General features: G+C 33.9%; 1 protein-coding gene across 2 annotated transcripts in view; it reads right to left on the bottom strand.

Moving 5' to 3' along the window:
- w (eye pigment precursor family transporter white) overlaps nucleotides 1-17,391 on the bottom strand; it is a 47,944-nt gene that overhangs the window by 11,889 nt on the left and 18,664 nt on the right. For both annotated transcript variants that reach the window (XM_072532298.1, XM_072532297.1), the window contains exons 6-9: nucleotides 16,666-16,834; nucleotides 16,197-16,355; nucleotides 15,000-15,131; nucleotides 2,131-2,359 (exon numbers count right to left, since the gene is read on the bottom strand). In XM_072532298.1, the coding sequence (XP_072388399.1) occupies nucleotides 2,131-2,359; nucleotides 15,000-15,131; nucleotides 16,197-16,355; nucleotides 16,666-16,834 (689 nt within the window). The remainder of the gene's footprint in view (nucleotides 1-2,130; nucleotides 2,360-14,999; nucleotides 15,132-16,196; nucleotides 16,356-16,665; nucleotides 16,835-17,391) is intronic.

The raw sequence follows: 17,391 nt of genomic DNA, 5'->3' as shown, positions 1-17,391 counted from the left end.
ACCGCTGATACGTATTTCGACCTTCTTAGGTCTCTTCAGAACGGTATAGTTACTGCTCTGAACCAAAACAAAAATCTCTCCCGTCCTAGACAATAGTTATTAAAATAACTATATACGGACGTAACTACTCCATCTAAAAACAAAAAGAGAAATCAAACGATTTCTACTTAGCGAAACCGAATTCAAATCTTAACCACTGTGTTTCCTAAAATTTGCGAAACAAACAGCTGGATAAATTACTCGGCAAGGGAATCTAAAATTGCATTCCACAAGCCGTTCATCCTAGTCAAAAACAGAATGACGGTATTAGATTTTTGTTTTGATACAGTGTGATCCAGCTGTTTGTTTCGCAAATTTTAGGAAACACAGTGGTTAAGATTTGAATTCGGTTTCGCTAAGTAGAAATCGTTTGATTTCTCTTTTTGTTTTTAGATGGCGTAGTTACGTCCGTATATAGTTATTTTAATAACTATTGTCTAGGACGGGAGAGATTTTTGTTTTGGTTCAGAGCAGTAACTATACCGTTCTGAAGAGACCTAAGAAGGTCGAAATACGTATCAGCGATTGTTGCTGCACTGTATCAAAACAAAAATCTAATACCGTCATTCTGTTTTGTTATTTACTTCGTTGGAAGTACGAGAAACTGAATTCACTACGAATTTTGACTAGGATGAACGGCTTGTGGAATGCAATTTTAGATTCCCTTGCCGAGTAATTTATCCAGCTGTTTGTTTCGCAAATTTTAGGAAACACAGTGGTTAAGATTTGAATTCGGTTTCGCTAAGTAGAAATCGTTTGATTTCTCTTTTTGTTTTTAGATGGCGTAGTTACGTCCGTATATAGTTATTTTAATAACTATTGTCTAGGACGGGAGAGATTTTTGTTTTGGTTCAGAGCAGTAACTATACCGTTCTGAAGAGACCTAAGAAGGTCGAAATACGTATCAGCGGTTGTTGCTGCACTGTATCAAAACAAAAATCTAATACCGTCATTCTGTTTTGTTATTTACTTCGTTGGAAGTACGAGAAACTGAATTCACTACGAATTTTGACTAGGATGAACGGCTTGTGGAATGCAATTTTAGATTCCCTTGCCGAGTAATTTATCCAGCTGTTTGTTTCGCAAATTTTAGGAAACACAGTGGTTAAGATTTGAATTCGGTTTCGCTAAGTAGAAATCGTTTGATTTCTCTTTTTATTTGGATAAAACTTTGAAAAAATATTTTGCCATCGTTCGATTCATTCTTTTGACTATTTTAATTGACAGAGGATGTCGGGATATTGTTTTAGTATTATTGGCATCAATTAATCGTCAAATAAAAAAATACCAATTCGAAGTTTCGCACTTGATCTAAGTTGATTTCTAGTGAACATCAAAACAGCTGAAAAACTCTTTAATCAATATAGCTGCAACTGTACAAACCTCCTGGTGTAATATTGTATATACCCCAGTTCATTTTAAAAAAATAATCCATTGCCACCAGGGTATATTTATTTCTAGCATCCATTTTTCGGAACCGTCTTGCAATATATACTCCAGTGCTACTTGCAATTGCTAGTTTCTTTATAATACTGCCAACATTTTACTGTCTTATAAGTGCCCTTTTTTTACAAAGTTGATTATTTCTTGCTTCACACAATTTAAAAAAGGTTCTCGACTCGAATCTTTTGTAATGTCTTTATATTACCAAAGTGTTCAACTAATGTGCAATGCAACAGTACTTTGAAAAGTCCACGTTTAGCATCCATATGCGACCACTGACCTAATAACTGTTATTTTTATTTATCAGCCCAGGTAGAGAAAGTTGGAGGCATGTTTATAGGTATGATTCTGTAGGTTTAGGTTCTTATGTCGATGAGATTTTATGCACTCCACATATTTTGCTTTACTTTCGTTCATATTTCGGCTACGTTTGGCAAATTCTTGTTTATGGTCTATGATTTCCTCTCTTGGCATCCTTTTCTTGCCGCTTTTTTGTTCCTTTTTTTTTTCTTTTATACTAATATCTAAGAAAATCTTGTATCTATCTAAACTTGTATTAATCTTATTGATAACGAGACCATCGTGTTATTAAATAATAAAATTGTCTGTACAAAAATTATTTAATGATCCACACATGCTGATACTTACCATAACTTAAGGCAGCATTGGCAACTAGAATGACAATTCCACAGGTTATAAAAAATTTTGTTGCTGTTCTGTATAGACCAATTAGAAAATAACATGCTGCTGTGAATGATACGGGTAATAATATAAAGAAGGGTAGTTCTGCTAATGTTTTACTGATAAAATACACATCTGTACGATACATGCCATTTCGGTGTTCTCGAAGAAACACCGGCAACTCTGCGGTAAATACCTACAATGAATAAAAAAGTCAAATTTATAATTTAATAATTTTTTTTAAGTTTATTAGTAAATGCGTAAATCACTGGAGGAAGCAACTAAAATTATGGATTTAATTGAAAATAAGCATAGCCAGTAATTACACTTAAACCGGAAAGTCAATAAACATTCCCTCTCTCTCTCTTGTCGTTTCCTCATTGCTGAAGATCGTGATTTCCTACAATGCGGGCTGTCAATTCTCTCCATCTCTTGCGATTTTGGGCTGCTCTCATGGACTCGGAAAACGTCTCTCCAGTGGCTTTCTGTACTTGATCTGGAGGAGGCTGCATTGCTTAAGGAAGATCCTAGATACGTGAACTCGTCTACTTTCTCGAATTGATTTAGGGCGCCTGTTGTTTGGAGGATATTCGCGTGGTCCACAATCATGATTTTTGTTTTCTGATTATTAATCTTGAGCCCACACTTGTTGCTTTCGGTTTCTACTCTGTTTATCAGTCTCGACATCTCCTCTTCAGATGTTGCTATCAGTGTTGTATCGTCTGCGAATCTTAAGTTTGAGATCTTTTTCCTGCAATGGAGATGCCGCCTCTCCATCCATCGAGTGCGTTCCTCATTATGTATTCTCCATATAAATTGAACAGGTCTGGAGATAGTATGCACCCTTGTCGTACACCTCTGCTGGTTTTGAAGGTATCAGATTGCTGGTTTTCAATTCTTATTTTAACTGAGTTATCTTCGTATAAGTTTTTAATTAATATTGCCAAATGATCTGGAGCTCCCATCTCATGAAGAACTGTCCAGAGAACTTCCCACTTCACACAATCAAATGCCTTTTGGTAGTCTAGAAAACAGATTATTATTGGAATTTTAAATTCGCGGGCCTTTTCTATGAGCTGCCGCATATTAAGGATTTGCTCTCTCGTACCCTTCCCTTTGACAAAGCCTGCTTGTTCTTGGGGAATTTGTTTGTCTAAGTATTGTTGCAAACGGCGTTTAATGATTCTTAGTAATATTTTGCTTGGATGGGAAATCAGTGAGATGGTACGATAATTACTACACTTTGTAGTTGTTCCTTTTTTATGGATTGGTATGCACAATGATGTGCGCCATTCTCTGGGCCACTTTCCGCATCTCCAAATTTTATTACAAAGTTTCCACATTATGTAACATCCTTTGTCTCCCATGTTCTGAAGGAGCTCTCCCGTGATATCATCGCAGCCAGGGGATTTATTCTTCTTGAGGTGAGTTACAGCTTCTTCAATCTCGGACAGCAGAATTTCAGGTTCAGGGTTGTATGCGATGTTTTCGATGGCTGAAGTGTGGCCTAGATTTACGTGTTCTTCCCTGTAGAGCTCTGAACAATAGTTTTTTTATGTTTCCAACACTCTGTCGATATCACTTATGATAATACCATGTTTGTCCTCTATTGCATAGTTCTTGGGTTTAAATTCTCTCGCAAGAATTTTCACTTTCCGGAAGAGGTCTTTGGTTTCATTTCGATATCCGTGAATTTCTATTTCTTGACAGATTTCAGATTTTTTTGACAGATTTAACAGGTTTTTGGAATAAACATTACAGAAATCGGTAAATAGTGATTTTAGTGGCGGATCTAGACATTTGCCTTAGAGATGGAACTCTCAACTTAGGTGGGGAACTTTCAATGAATCACCAAATAAAAGACATAATAAAGATAAATCCAAACTACATAAAAAACATAAATAATAAATAAGTTGGTTTGTTAAAACCTAAATGACCTGACGACGACCCTGTCATCTTGTTCAAAATTTGATCCCAGCGAAAGCTTGTCGCGAAGATAAGATAACCAGTCCCGCTACGGCTTAACGGAAAGACATCTGGCTGAAATCAACCCTCCGTTGGGCAAAGACATCCTGTTCTGTTCTGATCACACCGTCAAACAAGTAACATGTATTATTAATATATTTTGTAACATTTATTTTTATTTCATTATTATTACAAACAATTAGGTTTTTTTTTATATTTTTACATTTACATTTACATAGAAGTATTAAACAGTTTCATTTACGGTCTTGAATTCTTTACTAAAACTACGGGTCCTATTAATATTAACCAAACAGTTACCACAACAAGGTTTTCTTTAATTTTGGTTCTTTTAAACTGTGACGTATAGTAATTTATTTTGGATTGGATCAGTATTGGATACTAGGAGGCAAGACTAAATGAGTTTACCTGAATTTGCTTCAAATAACAAAGCAAAAAAAGATACAAACAGAAGTCGAGGGCGCGGATTGCCATTAAGATTGCTAACAAGAGATGGTGTATAAAGAAAAAGAAAAAACAAACTATTATTATATTTGTGATGTGATACTTAGAGCGGTTCTAAAGATCTGCGAACAATATAGAAAAATTCAATGCTATCATGACTCTATTATATCAAGGTCGTTAAAGGACTGTTATCTTATTACATGTGCGACAACAGCTGTAAATGTTAATATTTGGGCAATTTAAATACGAGTTAAACAAAATAAACGTATACGCAACAGGCAACAAGTAGATACTCTTTTAGCTTCCCGCTAGAAGATATATCTACTTCAGGTATGCGACTCTGTCCACATGAGCCATAATTATCTTTCAATCTCCTAGTACCTGGGAGAAATTATATCATAGACTCATTCCTCCATCTAATTATCAAATTTCCTTTCCATATCCTACTTTGATGTCGGGCAGCGCCATCACCAGTACCTACCAAGATAAAGCGTATAGGAAAATAATCCTGGATCGGTCTATTATTGGATACTACAAGTTTTAAATTAACCAAACGATTACCGGTATAAGTAATCTCCCACTTGTTGGTCAACACTAGTCGATAATTTACTAAATGATCATGGAGCTCAAAGTCCAAAATTTGACAGGGGAGGACAATCAGATTAAGACGAACGGGCCTCTTAGGTCGTCATCAAGGCAAATCCCTCTCAAACAAATAAGAAAACTCTATAGCCTTGAAAATTGGAACATGGAATGTAAGAAGTTTATATCAATTAGGCAAATTAGATACCACTGTGTCGGAAATGTGCAGAACATGTCGGGCCACATTAACTAACGGGCTGCATTTTGAAATGCTATTTCAAAATCAGAAATTATTCTCTTCGGTTTGAAATTTAAATTAAAATCTGTACATATTGTTATTAATGTATCAAAAGTACTTCTGTACGATTGCTGTGATTTATTTGTTAACAAAAATACTAGAGGGACATAAAAACCATTTTTGTAGCCATGTATAGTAAATATCTGACAAAAATATTTAGAACAGTATTGAAAAGTTCCATCTACGTACAAAGAATCTACATTACACAAAAAGTAACTATTTGTGAAACAAATAAAAATTGCGGAATTATTTTTCGTAGATAATAAAAAGTTTTCAACTGTATTTGTTTTTAAATTTAAGTTCACTAACACTTGTAGAACTTCTTCCTGTGACTTGGGCAATGATGGTGTGGATTTTTGTCTTGCAGCATAGATATTTCTTCGAAAGTAAGAAATGTCTTTCGTCGTCAGCGAAATTGCTGAAATTTTCCTTCCCCAATTCCTTGTGGACAATCTTTAAAGGTCTTTCACATATACCTTTTACAGTTTTCCTCTTTGTAGAATTACCAAAAATTTGCCGATCAACGTGGATATTTGGAGCATGATTATGCTCCACCGATGCTTTTTCAAGAATAACGTAATTTTCATCACCTTCCTTTGTGTACAATTTTTGTTGACACCCTTTTTTGATGCATCGCCATCTAACTTTTCCATCTTTGGAGACATGGGCGTTTGAATATTTATATTCATTAATTATTAATAAAAGTTCTCCCCTTTGACTAAACATAGTCGTTGGATTCGCCATTTAAAAGTTAAACACTAACGGACAAAACTATACCGTAATACTTGCAACTGAAGTGAATAACTGAAAATATTTATATTCTTACTTTCAACTATAATCAAATTTGGAATTTCCGGTCATTAAGACTTATTTCCCAACTTTCTCGGCGATAGGGCAGCAGGTACTTGGGATTAACGTGCCCAGTTAGTTCTTGGGGCAGTTAGATAACGCCGCTCTCAGGATCCTGCTTTGCAAAAATTTAAGCTAGAGATACATCGAGGTTTATTATGCAGGTATTATATTATATTCCATTCAACAATCTCTAAAATCATTATTTTTCTCATCACTTTTGTTTTAATTTGCTTGCTTATATTGACTGCTTTTATTTTAAATCCATTACTATGGTGGTAATGTAAAGTGAATGTAAAAATTGTAATGTCTTTTTCTCTATATATTTTTTTATATTTTGCCGAGGTAAAATGGCTTCTTCTTCTTCTCGTGCCACTCCTATCGGAGATTGGAAATCATCATGGCCACTGCGACTTTGTTAGCAGCGCGCCTAAAAAGTTCAATCGAACTACACCCCAGTATTCGTTGGACAGTTAACAGGTGAACATCGTTCGATAAATCTGTGCCGTGTCCTTAACTAGTGCTATTATCAAATTAATAGGTATTTAATTTGAAAATAAACCAACCGATCTTCAAAAAAGGTAGGATCTAATTATTTATTATTATGAGTGAATCGGGGGGTGGTGTTGAGCCACCCCAGAATAATATATCATCAATGGATACGGAAGACAAAAGGTATATTAATTTAAATAATAGATATAAAATAAATGATTCAGGGTATTATAATGTCTTTGTAGAATCTACAGACAAAAACTTGTCCCGTTTATCACCAGTACGTGTCGGTCATTATCTATTTAAAAACCAATATTTTAAACACGATGTACTAGACATTAAACCTGTTGGCAGAAATAAGGTAAAAGTAATTTTTAAAACTTATACTTGCGCAAATTCGTTAATTGAACATGAGCTTATTAAGGATAATAAACTTGTAGCGTATATTCCATCATTTTTTACTCAAAAGAAGGGAATTATTAGGGAAGTCGATACGTTTTTGGATGAAAAGTATATTTTAGAAAATATTGTTTCAGATAAAAATGTTGTCGAAGTAAAAAGGTTAAAACGGAAAATAATTGATTCGGATAATGAAACAATTCTTGTACCTCGCCAGATGGTCATTTTGACATTTGAAGGAAATAGCATTCCTAAGACTGTTAATTTAGACTTGGTTAGGTTTAATGTTGAACAATATATATATCCGGTTGTTCAGTGTTTTAATTGCTTTCGTTTCGGTCATACTGCTCGGCAATGCAAATCAACATCAAATCGTTGTAAAAAATGTAGTCAAACTCATAATAATAATGAAACATGCACTAACTCCCTATTTTGTTTACATTGCAACTCCACTGAACACAACTCACTCTCTAAACAGTGTCCTGCATTTAAACACCAATACAAAATAAAATCAATAATGGCTTTAGAAAACACTACCTTTAAAGAGGCAGAAACCATAGCTAACAATCCTTCATACGCCAAGGTAACTACAAATAATAGATTCGGTATCCTCAATACTATACAAAATTTCCCCGCCTTAACCCCTAACATCCCTGAAGGTACAAATCAAAATCAATCCTATGTACCTACCATTAAAAAAACAAGAAACAAGCGTAAAGCTATATCTCCTACTGCGATCAAAAACGCACCAACTTTCCCAAGATTTCCAAATGCTACAAACACCTCATCCCAACCTATAATCCCTAATCCCTACAGGGACGAGTTTATGGCGTATAAAGAAAAAATAGAATGTAAAATAATCAATGAAATTCCAGCCTTGATAGAAAATATCATCAAGAAAATTAACCCTAAAATATTTTTACCTAACTTACAAAAAAATACAAAAGAAGAAATTGAAAAAATGTTGAACAACCTAACAGATATTGAAAGCGATGGGGAACAACAGGACATTTAACATACTGCAGTGGAACTGTCAATCTATAAATAAACATAAACCTAGTTTACTTAATTATCTCGAGCACAATGTTGTTGATGTCATTCTGCTTAATGAAACATGGCTTTCTAAAAATAAAAATTTTGGTTTAACAGGTTACAACGTTATCAGAAGCGATAGACCTGATGGTTACGGTGGTGTAGCCATCCTCATATCAAATAACCTTTGTTTTACTGAAATTAATGTAACGAAAAACTTTAATAAAGGTATTGAAACGTGTGCAGTTTTTATAGAACAAATTAAATTGGTAATCGTTTGTATTTATAAACCACCCAAAGTGATAGTCAATAATAGAGATTGGGAAAAGCTTTTAACTCAATTTAGTGGTAGGGTTGTCATTGGTGGGGACTTCAATGGACACCACAGTAGGTGGGGTTCCTTGAAGGATTCCGCTCAGGGCAAGTGTATAGTAGACGCGCTTGATAACAGTAATTTAGTTCTGCTAAACGACTGTAGACCGACCAAAGTAACAAGACCTAATGAACTTCCATCAATGGTGGATCTATCCCTTGTTACACCAAATCTAATTGGATATACCACATGGGATCCTGTTTCCGATACTCTGGGTTCAACTCACTTACCTATAGTAATCACCATCGACTTGGACTATCACCCATGTACAATAATTCCTTCATCCAAATGGAAAGAGTCTTCAGCAAACTGGAATATCTTTAAAGGCCATATAGAAAAAACATTATCCGAAAATATAACCGATAATATCACTTCAGCGGAACGTTTTGACTTCCTGTTAAAGACAATTGACGATGCTGCCTCATTTTCTATGAATATCAAAAATTCCTTTCAGCCAAAATCTCGAATTCCAGTCTGGTGGGATTATGAATGCAAAAATATGATCATTTCACGAAAAGTTGCATACAAAAGATACATTGAAGCATCAAATTTTGAAAACTATATTAAATACAAACAAATTCAAGCCAAAAGTAAACTCCTCTTTACAAACAAACAAAAAAGTTCGTGGATTAACTTTGTAAATACTTTAAACAAAAATACTCCCATCAGTAAAATTTGGAATTTTGTTAATAAACTAGTGAATAAAAATTACCGTACAAGACGATATCCCCTGCCAAATGAACTAATAGAAGAGTTGCTCGACAAATTTGCTCCGCCATATGTTGACCTTCCTATTCAGGATAACAATAAAACTAGTAAATACAATATTTTCCAGGAAAGTTTTGATATGATAGAATTTGAGGCTGCACTTAAGTCTTCAAAGTCCTCGGCTCCGGGGCGCGATCAAATTACTTATAACATAATATATGAATTACCTCTTATAGCTAAACAAAGTTTACTAACAATTTTCAACGATTGGCTTTTCAATGGAAGATATGTGGATCATATGAAAGAAATAGTTATTTGTTTAATTCTTAAACCTAATAAAGATAAAACACTCTCCTCTTCTTACAGACCGATATCATTAATGTCTTGCATATGCAAGACATTTGAAAGACTTATTAAGACTCGATTAGAATGGCTTGTAGAACATTATAGTATCCTTCCAAGTACACAATATGGATTTAGGGCTAGTGTTGGTACACTGGATGCAATATCACATTTAGTTACCGACATTCAAATAACGTTTTCCAGAAACAATTATCTTGCTTGTTTGTTTTTAGACCTAAAAGGGGCATATGATTCTGTTAATTTATCCATTTTACACAAAAAACTATATGATATAGGATTACCTCAAAATATAGCGACTAATATTGTTCATCTTTATAATAATCGTGTTATATATATTAAAGATCATTTAAACCAACTACACGGTCCTAGAATTGCTCATACAGGTCTTCCACAAGGATCAGTTTTAAGTCCGTTATTGTTCAACATATTTTCAGCAAGTATTCATGGCATTTTTGACAACACAATCAATTGCATCCAATACGCTGATGACATATGCATCTATACAGAGCGTAACTCGTATACTGACTGCCTGGAGGCTCTGGAATCCATCATGCAAAACGTTAATAACTGGGTAAAAAATCATGGACTGACCATTTCCCCTGACAAATCAGCCACAATGATATTCACTAGACATAGGATTCGTACGCCTGACAAAATAAAGTTGTCTGGATATGATATACCTATTGTCAAAGAATACAAATATCTTGGCATTCTTCTTGATCCCAAACTCTTATGGTCAAAACATGTGGAATATATAAAAAGTAGGTGTGAAAAAGGTATTAATATTCTTAAATGTGTTACTAATCGAAGATGGGGCGCTGACCCTAAAGTTGCATTGATGTTTTACAGAGCCTACGTGCGATCTATTGTAGACTATGGTTGCATTCTGTATGGTGCCGCCAGTAACACAAACTTATTAACTGTAGACCGCATTCAGTTTAAATGTCTAAGAATATGCTTGGGCACCATGAAGTCCACTCCTTGCCCTGTACTACTTGCTGAAAGTAATGAAATACCTCTTCAAAATCGTCGAGAAATTATGGCAATTAAACATATCCTGAAGCTAAGATTAAATAATAATAATCTACTTAGTCAACTGTATGAGTTATCTATTGAAAACCTCTCAAATAAATACTGGCGCATAAAAAATTCTCCTCCACTTGCTGATGCTTTCTTAGAAACTAATGAGTATCCTAACATCTATGGCAAAGAAAAAAGATTACCAATATATAAAGCTAATTTTCAGGTAACATTAAATAAACCAAAAGTCATTATACCAAAGTACACAGAATCCCCACAAATAAACTTTGTCTTACTTAGATCCATATTGAGTGACTATAATGATCACGTAATACTGTATACCGATGGTTCCAAAAAAGAGGATGGTGCCACAGGTTGCGCTGTTTACATTCCACATAGAAGCGAATCTTTGAAAATTAAACTTCCATCACATTGTTCAATATATACTGCTGAAGCGGTAGCTATCGAAAAAGCATTAGATTGGCTAGATTCACACAATTTAAATAAAGCAGTAATATTATCAGATTCATTATCGGTCATTAAAGGATTAAACTCAGATATGACTCAACATAAAAGAAATAATATTCTTTGTGCTATTAAAAATAAAACATATAGTAAAGATATTACAGTTATTTGGGTTAAAAGTCACATTGGTATCGAGGGAAATGAACTGGTTGACCAGCTTGCTAAAGATGCGACCCATGTTGGACTCTATATTCCCATATTTACATTGGAGGACTTACAACAACATTATTATAACAAAATTTTTATAAATTGGAAAGAAAAATGGAAAAACATAGCAACGAATTCAAATAATCAATATTATACTATCCACCCTACCTTGCCACAAGATGTTGACTATATTTTCAAATATGCAATGCCAAAGAAGTTAACAGCCACAATTACACGACTGAAAACTAATCACGGTGCATTCCCAGCTCACTTGGCTAAGTTAAATATTATCCCTTCTGGGGTGTGCTCATGCGATAATATATCACAATGTGACATCAACCATATTCTTTTTAAGTGCGATAAACATAGATATGAAACAGATCAGCTGTATTCAAAACTATCAGAACTTAAAATTCAGACTCCCATAAACATCACCCATTTACTCTCCTTAGATAGTAGAGAAGTATACGAACTAATATGTAACTTTTTATTTAAAGTTGGTTACACTATTTAAAATCTAATATCTTACATTACAATTCTGTGGCTAAAGGACTAGTTTCCAAGCCAACTCACCAAACACACACACACACGAACTACACCCGAACCATTCACGTAGATTACGAAGCCACGATATTTTTCTTCTTCCCATACTTCTTTTGCCCTTAATTTTGCCCTGCATGATATTTCTTAAAAGTTCGTACTTTTCACCTCTCACAATGTGCCCCAAGTATTCCATCTTTCTAGTTTTTATCTCATTTAGAATTTCGCATCTTTTGTCTAAAGTTTGGAGTACTTGCGTGTTAGTGACGCGGTCCATCCATGATATTCTGAGAATGCGCCTATAGCACCACATCTCGAAAGCTTCGATGTTTTTTGTGGTCAACTGTTTTAGTGTCCAAGCCTCTACTCCATACAACAGGGTAGAAAAGACGTAACACCGCAGCATTCGTATTCGTAACTTTATATTGATATCACGATTGCAAAAGAGTTTGCGCATTCTATTAAAGACTGATCTAGCGATTTCTATTCTACATCTAATCTCTTTTGTTTGATCAGTATCGTCTGTGATCCAAGCACCTAGATATTTATAACAGGACACACGCTCAATCGTTGTATTGTCTATTACAAGATTAGCTCTGATGTTCTTTGATTTCGTGATTACCATAAATTTAGTTTTTTTCAAATTAATTTTCAAGCCGTAACTGTTACAGTATATATTGAGACTTTGAACGAGATGTTGTAGTTCTACTAGCGTTCCCGTTAGGAGAACCGTATCGTCAGCATACATTATATTGTTGATCGTCTCACCATTTATTATCAGACCAAGATATTCTTCCTCGAGTGCTTGTTCACAAATAGCTTCACTATACAGATTAAATAAAAGTGAAGATGCATCCCTGCCGGACTCCTCGACGGATTTGAATTTCTTCTGTTAGCCTACCCTCAACCTTCACATTTGCTGTTTGATTCCAATATAGGTTGCATATAATTCGAATATCTCGGCTGTCTATATTTTTCTTTATTAGAATTTGTCTTAGTGGTTCATGTTGTACTTTGTCAAAGGCCTTTTCGAAATCAATAAAGCAGGTGTAAATTTCTTGGTTCATGTCTAAGCATCTCTGTGAGAGAACGTTCATTGCAAACAGAGCCTCCCTTGTACCCAGCCCTTTTCTGAATCCCATCTGAGTGTTACTAATGTCTGCGTCTAATTTCCTATAGATCCTATTATGGATTATTTTCAGGAACAGTTTTAGAGCATGACTCATCAAAGCTATCGTACGATATTCGCTGCATTCCCTTGTATTTGCCTTTTTTGGCAGTAGTATAAAGGTCGAACGGAGCCATTCCCTAGGTATTATTCCAGTTCTATATATTGTGTTAAATAGATCTAGGAGATTTAAATACTCTACTACTACTACTACTACTACTACTACTACTACTACTACTACTACTACTACTACTACTACTACTACTACTACTAAGGATTTCCACAGTTTTCACTGTCTTCCTTCACTCAACCGTTTTCTCCAATTTTCCCTGTTATTCCAGTCTCCATCTCGCAGGGTTCTTTTCTCCATAGCCTCGTCGATTTCATCTCTGAATGACCTTCGGGGTCTTCCTCTCTTTCTTCTTCCAATCGGGCTCCATTACTCCTAGATCTATTTAAAATAGCTTCAGAACAACGTAAATGTCAGATTATCTGTAATTAAAATTTCTGGATATCCAAATCTACTAAAAGTTTCTTGAAATGGGTCGATTACTGAACTAGAGGTTCTATCTTTTAATACTGAAATGTCCAACCAATGTGAAAAATAATCTACAATTACTAAATATGCCTTTGACTATACTCTAAAATGTCTGTACCAACTTTATTGAATCTTAATTTAGGAATGTCGTGAGGTATCATTGGTTCTTTAAAATTATTTGGTGTGTATTTCGAACATATCCTGCATTTTTTATATAGTTGGTTATATCGTCATTAAGTCCTGCCCAACAAAATATACTCCTGGCTTTTTTATAGTTTTGCTGACTACTGTATGGTCTTTATGAAGCAATTTTATCATGTCAAGCCTAAGTTTTCTCGGAATAATTATTCTTTTATTAATTAATGCAATGTCAGCTTCAAAATATAGTAAATCTCTTATACCATAGTACTGTTTATATACTTAAGGAACTTTTTTTTCTTTTGGCCACCCTCTTTCTCTCTTCAGTCTTAAGTAATCCAACTTTGGATGCTTACATATTTGTCCAACTTACATATTTGTCCATTAGTGATATCGTCAAGTCGTACTTATTAGTTTCGGCTTATGGGATAGCGAATGTGGATAAAATTTTGGCAGACTCTGTTCCAATTATATTTCTTAAAATTGACAGTTTTATTTTGTCTGCAGACTGGTCTTGTCCTGTTGCTAGTAAATACTTTTCGAAACTTTGTTTCCCAGAACTTCCATTCACTTGTCGAATTTTAAGCCTATATGTATCTGGTGGTACTTTTACATTTATTTCCATTGCCATTTTAGGTTATGCTATCTCGTGTCTTACTATCTTTTTCAAGTTTATTTTTCTTTAATGGCGAAATTTAGTTTTCGACTGTAACCCAAGCAGCTGTTTGACTGCGCCATATTTTATACATTATGGAACTATAAGTCAAACAATAATTGTACTTAGTAAACTTATATATTTTACAGTCTTATCAAATAACTCAGAAAATCAGACATGTGCCAATTTCTGACAAGTTGCTTAACTTATGTTTACTTGCCTGAAGTTAGCCATGTCATGTATACGTCACGCAGCCCTTTGCTATACTGTTACACAGCTAAGCAGTCATAGATAATATATTTCTTTGAGAGAGTCGATATATAATGTCAGCTTTCCGCCAAGCAATTGTTCCTGAAGGCTCCAATTGTCAACTATGGTAAGATGCGTTGTCCATAACGACATAATTTTGTTTAAGGTTAAATAAAATTCTTGAAATCTTTGATATATACACGTGACAGATAATTAATATAATGATACCGAAATGTATTTAGTGAGAACGAAGAAAGTAGATCGACAGAAGACAGTTAAAAAAAAACAAAAAGAGAACTAAGTATAGGGTAAAAGAGAACTCCATATACTTACATGGATTACAGCGTAAATATTTTGGAAAGTCATATTGGTTAAAAATATAAAAAGAACACCATTAATGTTCATTACCCCTTCTTGATTAAGTTCTTGTCCATAATAAATCAGTCCTATAAGTAAAGATGTTATCTACAAAAAAAAAATAAACTTTAAAAATTGTTTCTTTTAAGGTTATAATAAGACAATACGTTTGGCATTGACATTTGGCAAAACAAGAAAAAAAATCATAAGAAGAAGGGCAACAAGTTATTTAAACAAAAGAAACATTTAGACTGTATTTATGTCCAAAAGTCGGTTATAGCAGTAAAATAATTGGGCAAAAATTGAATCGTGTTGAATATCAAAATCCTCCAACCACCTAGTAATTGCTAAATGTAGTAAAGTGAAAATATACCTAAAGAAATCAAATTTTTAATAAACAACCTACTCTAAAATTTAGAAAACTCTACTAGCTTCTCTTTAGAAACGAATTCAACAATGAAACCCTACAGAGAATTTAATAAAAAGTTGTTACAGATTGTTAATACACGTTTCTAAAAGTAAAGTTCTGGACAACTTCATGTCCAAATGTGCTAATTATATGGAACAGGAATTTCCAACCCGTGATGCGATAATATACGCGCTTATGATAAACGCTAGTTATTTCTTAATTTATAAGTTAATCCTGCTAGTTACAGGATTGCAAAACATGAAAAGCCACTGTGGATATGATTTAAGCTGTGTTAGGACAAACGGCTTAGACATTAAAAACATATCAATGTAAAACAACACAGTGAAGATTAAAAATTAACTGGGTTTAAAACTGTAAGAAAACATAAATTTGGTACTTCAAGCTGACGAAAGTACCGACAAAGAGTTTTTGTCCTGTAAATCACTTGAATCAAACACTATATGTTTAACATGATTGATGAGTGTGGCTTAAAATAGGCATTCCTGGCTAAAAGTGTATTAGTTTAGGCACAGATGGCGTAGAAGCTATGTCAGGAAAATTAACAGGACTAGCAGCGAAAACAAAGAAAGTTGCTCCTGAAAGTAGAAGTACAGATTGCATAAGATACCGGTAGCAAGCTGAAAATTCTTCTCTCGTATACAAAAGTGGGAGGTTATCTCGTGGGAAAATAAAATAAAAAATTCCTGAGAACTGTATGGTTATACCTATGTACATACATTTTAAAAATTAGCAATTTTACTTACCACAGTTTGAAAAAACCTAACTTTGATTATCAGCGGATCTTTTAACATGCTTATCCAGGATCTCCACAAAACGGCGCGAAACTGTGCCCAGCATGAATTTTTGTATGGTCGTAAGTTATTAGAAATCCATATAGTGTTATCGGCTTCTTCCTGGTTTCTCTAAAATAGAAATAAAGTTTATATGAGAAAAATCTGCCAAATTATATCCTCATTTTAATTGATTAAGTATTTTGAAGTTTTATTAAAAATAATGTTTTTTTTTGTGAGTTTATTAATGTTGTATTCCCCATTTTTTACTTTCTGTCTTTAAAGGAGATTTAAAAAATTATTTGTAAGTTCCGTTAGGACAAAAAAAGTTGTGGTCATCCCGAAAACTCTTGCTTAAAGAGTAATGTGACCATAACACTTTGAAGAATAACAATATAAACTTTTTTAACACAATAGCTATATCTTTTATGTAATTACTTACTATATATGCAGATTCTGTGGCTATCTTGATGCCCAAAGGAGAGTTGTGAAATTTGGCCACTATTAGAGCAATAGCTTGTCTACAGGATTCCTCTCTATCTGGAATTACTGATAGCAATTTTATGAAATAATCTGCAGGATTATAGTTTCTTGGACATCTGGCTTCCATCCTATATCACAATTTACAATTAACTAACAAAAATAATCACAGTAATCTAAATAAAAAGTACATCAATAAGCTATTTTGCTATTATGATACAGAAAACCATACTGGTTCCTGTAAGAAGGTAGGCAATCATTACGGCAATTCGTACTTTCGGTACCGCTTTCCACACATGTACCAAAGATTCGTTTGTTAGAGCCTTAGAAAAGGCTCTAACAAAGCTTGATATTTAGAAAAGCCGTGATATTTATGAATTACAAAAAAGAATATGTAAATTCATGAAAGCCCAAAAACAGAAAGGAGTTAATAGAAATTACATTCAATGCATTCAAAGAAGACTTAAAAAGGAGAACATATCTCAGGCAAATACCACAGATAACAAAAAATGAAGTAAATATTAAGGTAATCGGTAAAGGTAAAAAACGACCCATATAACTACAGGCGTATAAATTTATTAAGTACTACTTTGAAATTATTAACGAAAATACTAACAAATAAGCTAAAGAAAATGCTAAAAAATCAGATAAACAACAAGGCTTCGTAAAAATAGTAACGGAAGATCAT

This window comes from Diabrotica undecimpunctata, chromosome 5, assembly GCF_040954645.1.
Source record: "Diabrotica undecimpunctata isolate CICGRU chromosome 5, icDiaUnde3, whole genome shotgun sequence".
Lineage (NCBI taxonomy): Eukaryota > Metazoa > Arthropoda > Insecta > Coleoptera > Chrysomelidae > Diabrotica > Diabrotica undecimpunctata.
The sequence above is the reverse complement of the archived record's forward strand: the minus strand, read 5'-3'. Positions and strand labels throughout refer to the sequence as shown.